This window comes from Thalassophryne amazonica, chromosome 6 (assembly GCF_902500255.1).
Source record: "Thalassophryne amazonica chromosome 6, fThaAma1.1, whole genome shotgun sequence".
Taxonomy (NCBI): Eukaryota; Metazoa; Chordata; class Actinopteri; order Batrachoidiformes; family Batrachoididae; genus Thalassophryne; species Thalassophryne amazonica.
In genome coordinates, this window is record NC_047108.1 from 75,333 (window position 1) to 80,692 (window position 5,360).

The window sequence follows — 5,360 nt, forward strand, 5'->3', positions numbered from 1 at the left end:
AATGTGATTTTCTAATTATTTTTTAGAGTCTGTCTCTCACAGTTGAAGTGTACCAACAATACAAATGACACAGCTTTCCATTCTTTGTAGGTGAGAAAACTTGCAACATCGACAGTGGATAAAATAGTTATTTGCCTCACTGTATATGCCAGGTAATATCGCTGATGCGTGCAGTAAACCTGTGGCTTATGGTACAGCTACATCCTATACATAGTGGGTAATCCTGCATTGTCTTTTTTTTAAAAGAAGTATACATGATAAGCATTGATTTTGCTTCACACCTTCTCTTTGGTTATCCAGGTTCCCCCCTTCTAAAAAATGTAACCATAGCCATCCTCCAGCTTAGTGAGGTCGGTGAGCTGACACACCTGAAGGACAAGTGGTGGGCGAGCAGCTGTGTGGGAGCCAATGGGGCCCACACCTCAGATGTTCTTCAGCCCAATGACCTGCGGGATCTTTTCCTCCTCCTTGGTTTGGGTCTGGGCCTTGGCCTCCTGATGGCCTTGTTGGAGCTCTTATCCAAAGCCCGCAACCAAGCAAAGGATGGAAAGGTAAGTCAGGCCAGCAGACAGTATGTTCCCTCCCTAAAGAATTTTCATCCAAGAACATTTCTTCTATTTTCCAGAAATCATGCTGCTCAGTTCTGACAATGGAGCTGAACCAGCGGTTTGGCAGTGGAGGGGAGTCGACAGACCTGGAGAGCTCAGACAAAAACAGAGCCTAAAGAAAAATTAACATGGTTTTGAGAAATAGTGTCTGAGAATCAAACGTGTTTTGCTCAATCACAGTAGAACTCTGCGTCCAAAATAATGGTGGTGTTATGTGGTCATTCAGTGGCCTGGAAAGCATCAAAGCTACTTGTCCTAGCTATTTCATTTGTCAATGCAACACCATGGAGACTCAAAGCTTTCAGCACTTTTTTCACAATTACAAACAGCAACATACTAGTGAGGACATTATACCTTCACAAAAAGAAGGTGTAATGTATTCACTTCGAAGTGCATGAAAAGCCATAAAAATGTTTCTTTTCAGGGACAGAAAAGAGAGAGATTTACAACCCCTGGCAATAATTATGGAATCACCGGCCTCGGAGGATGTTCATTCAGTTGTTTAATTTTGTAGAAAAAAAGCAGATCACAGACATGACACAAAACTAAAGTCATTTCAAATGGCAACTTTCTGGGTTTAAGAAACACTATAAGAAATCAGGAAAAAAAAAATTGTGGCAGTCAGTAACGGTTACTTTTTTAGACCAAGCAGAGGAAAAAAATATGGACTCACTCAATTCTGAGGAAGAAATTATGGACTCACCCTGTAAATTTTCATCCCCAAAACTAACACCTGCATCAAATCAGATCTGCTCGTTAGTCTGCATCTAAAAAGGAGTGAACACACCTTGGAGAGCTGTTGCACCAAGTGGACTGACATGAATCATGGCTCCAACACGATAGATGTCAATTGAAACAAAGGAGAGGATTATCAAACTCTTAAAGAGGGTAAATCATCACGCAATGTTGCAAAAGATGTTGGTTGTTCACAGTCAGCTGTGTCTAGACTCTGGACCAAATGCAAACAACATGGGAAGGTTGTTAAAGGCAAACATACTGGTAGACCAAGGAAGACATCAAAGCGTCAAGACAGAAAACTTAAAGCAATATGTCTCAAAAATCGAAAATGCACAACAAAACAAATGAGGAACGAATGGGAGGAAACTGGAGTCCACGTCTGTGACCGAACTGTAAGAAACCGCCTAAAGGATATGGGATTTGCATACAGAAAAGCTAAACAAAAGCCATCATTAACACCTAAACAGAAAAAAACAAGGTTACAATGGGCTAAGGAAAAGCAATCGTGGACTGTGGATGACTGGATGAAAGTCATATTCAGTGATGAATCTCGAATCTGCATTGGGCAAGGTGATGATGCTGGAACTTTTGTTTGGTACCGTTCCAATGAGATTTATAAAGATGACTGCCTGAAGAGAACATGTAAATTTCCACAGTCATTGATGATATGGGGCTGCATGTCAGGTAAAGGCACTGGGGAGATGGCTGTCATTACATCATCAATAAATACACAAGTTTACGTTGATATTTTGGACACTTTTCTTATCCCATCAATTGAAAGGATGTTTGGGGATGATGAAATCATTTTTCAAGATGATAATGCATCTTGCCATAGAGCAAAAACTGTGAAAACATTCCTTGCAAAAAGACACGTAGGGTCAATGTCATGGCCTGCAAATAGTCCGGATCTTAATCCAATTGAAAATCTTTAGTGGAAGTTGAAGAAAATTGTCCATGACAAGGCTCCAAACATGCAAAGCTGATCTGGCAACAGCAATCAGAGAAAGTTGGAGCCAGATTGATGAAGAGTACTGTTTGTCACTCATTAAGTCCATGCCTCAGAGACTGCAAGCTGTTATAAAAGCCAGAGGTCGTGCAACAAAATACTAGGGATGTGTCGGAGCGTTCTTTTGTTTTTCACGATTCCATATTTTTTTTTCCCTCTGCTTGGTCTAAAAAAGTAACCGTTACTGACTGCCACAATTTTTTTTCTTGATTTCTTATAGTGTTTCTTAAAGCCAGAAAGTTGCAATTTGAAATGACTTTAGTTTTGTGTCATGTCTGTGATCTGCCTTTTTTTTTTTTCCAAAATTAAACAACTGAATGAACATCCTCCGAGGCCGTTGATTCCATCATTTTTGCCAGGGGTTGTAGAAATATTAATTAACAACATTAATGGCCAGACAGTGTGTCCATATAGAGCAGTGCAACTCCATAATACATATTAGATTCACATATTGAAAACAGAAGGTTCCCAGTTCAAGACCATGTGTGCTCATTTAGTGTAATGTGGAGTTGCATCAGGAAGGACATATGGCATAAAATTTGTGCCAAATCAACATGCAGATCCATGTCAGGTGTACTGCTGCGACCCAATCATAAAGAGAGAAGTACGGGGGCTCACTTTTTACAGGTGGATAAGAATACTTGCATTTACTCAATGAAAAACTAACTTAATTAAACTAAAGCTATTCATTTCACTGTGACTTAAAAAATGTTATTGTGAACAGTGTTTTAATGCTGAAACAGCCTCGCCAGTGACAATATAGAGTCTTTCACAATAAAACCCTTCAGAAGTTATTCAAACCCAAGAAAAAAGACAAACATCTTGTTAGTTAGGAACCTTTTTTTCTATTTGTTTTTCAGATCCATTTAAGATCTGCCAGATGTCACAAACTAAACATGGTTCTTACGGTACAATCTGGATTTCCTTTAGGTCATGTGATTTGTTTTGCACATTTTCAGGAAACTATGTGATCACATAACATACCAACTTGCAGATAAAGTATAGACCTAGAAAAATAGATGAACTATGATCTTGAAATTGCTCATACTAATCCTTTCAATTTCACCAATATGGCATTAAATATTGCCATCTTACTATAATAACATAATACATGGTTCTTGCATTATAATAGTGTAATAACAGTGTTGATGTACTTTATCTGATTATATCATTCAAATAAATTCTCGAATATCCCAGATTTTGTGTCAATGTGTTGGACTTCAGAGTTGCAATCGTGAATCAAACAGTGCATTTCACTATTGCCCATAAATGCATCCACACCACACAACTGCCCTGGGTCCTGGATGCCAACCTCTCAGACAGACAACTTCTCCATCATCCCCTCTAGAAAGTAGCCATCTATCTACCACAGCCAGGTGAAAGATGGGTATGTCCTTGGCCGTCTCCAGTGGGGTCCACAACACTGAGAGACCTACATGCTGTTTTCCTTCACTCAGCTTGGAGTAGAAGATCAATCAATCAATCAATCAATTTTTTTATATAGCACCAAATCACAACAAACAGTTGCCCCAAGGCGCTTTATATTGTAAGGCAAGGCCATACAATAATTATGTAAAACCCCAACGGTCAAAACGACCCCCTGTGAGCAAGCACTTGGCTACAGTGGGAAGGAAAAACTCCCTTTTAACAGGAAGAAACCTCCAGCAGAACCAGGCTCAGGGAGGGGCAGTCTTCTGCTGGGACTGGTTGGGGCTGAGGGAGAGAACCAGGAAAAAGACATGCTGTGGAGGGGAGCAGAGATCGATCACTAATGATTAAATGCAGAGTGGTGCATACAGAGCAAAAAGAGAAAGAAACAGTGCATCATGGGAACCCCCCAGCAGTCTACGTCTATAGCAGCATAACTAAGGGATGGTTCAGGGTCACCTGATCCAGCCCTAACTATAAGCTTTAGCAAAAAGGAAAGTTTTAAGCCTAATCTTAAAAGTAGAGAGGGTGTCTGTCTCCCTGATCTGAATTGGGAGCTGGTTCCACAGGAGAGGAGCCTGAAAGCTGAAGGCTCTGCCTCCCATTCTACTCTTACAAACCCTAGGAACTACAAGTAAGCCTGCAGTCTGAGAGCGAAGCGCTCTATTGGAGTGATATGGTACTACGAGGTCCCTAAGATAAGATGGGTCCTGATTATTCAAAGCCTTATAAGTAAGAAGAAGAATTTTAAATTCTATTCTAGAATTAACAGGAAGCCAATGAAGAGAGGCCAATATGGGTGAGATATGCTCTCTCCTTCTAGTCCCCGTCAGTACTCTAGCTGCAGCATTTTGAATTAACTGAAGGCTTTTTAGGGAACTTTTAGGACAACCTGATAATAATGAATTACAATAGTCCAGCCTAGAGGAAATAAATGCATGAATTAGTTTTTCAGCATCACTCTGAGACAAGACCTTTCTGATTTTAGAGATATTGCGTAAATGCAAAAAAGCAGTCCTACATATTTGTTTAATATGCGCTTTGAATGACATATCCTGATCAAAAATGACTCCAAGATTTCTCACAGTATTACTAGAGGTCAGGGTAATGCCATCCAGAGTAAGGATCTGGTTAGACACCATGTTTCTAAGATTTGTGGGGCCAAGTACAATAACTTCAGTTTTATCTGAGTTTAAAAGCAGGAAATTAGAGGTCATCCATGTCTTTATGTCTGTAAGACAATCCTGCAGTTTAGCTAATTGGTGTGTGTCCTCTGGCTTCATGGATAGATAAAGCTGGGTATCATCTGCGTAACAATGAAAATTTAAGCAATACCGTCTAATAATACTGCCTAAGGGAAGCATGTATAAAGTGAATAAAATTGGTCCTAGCACAGAACCTTGTGGAACTCCATAATTAACTTTAGTCTGTGAAGAATATTCCCCATTTACATCAACAAATTGTAATCTATTAGACAAATATGATTCAAACCACCGCAGCGCAGTGCCTTTAATACCTATGGCATGCTCTAATCTCTGTAATAAAATTTTATGGTCAACAGTATCAAAAGCAGCACTGAG

The 5,360-nt window shown here is 39.8% G+C and overlaps 1 protein-coding gene across 1 annotated transcript; it reads left to right on the top strand.

Moving 5' to 3' along the window:
- The first annotated feature begins 239 nt into the window (after positions 1-239).
- Positions 240-807, top strand: LOC117511746 (probable glutamate receptor). The gene is made up of 2 exons (XM_034171646.1): positions 240-551; positions 626-807. Exons 1-2 carry the CDS (start codon positions 255-257, stop codon positions 722-724), a joined length of 396 nt encoding a protein of 131 aa, XP_034027537.1. The 5' UTR covers positions 240-254; the 3' UTR covers positions 725-807.
- Positions 808-5,360: the final 4,553 nt, after the last annotated feature.

Excerpts from the sequence above, each read along its gene's own strand:
- LOC117511746 (XM_034171646.1), top strand. The coding sequence starts at position 255 with ATGATAAGCATTGATTTTGCTTCACACCTTCTCTTTGGTTATCCAGGT. Across the intron at positions 552-625 it reads ACCAAGCAAAGGATGGAAAG|AAATCATGCTGCTCAGTTCT; the intron begins GTAAGTCAGGCC and ends TCTATTTTCCAG.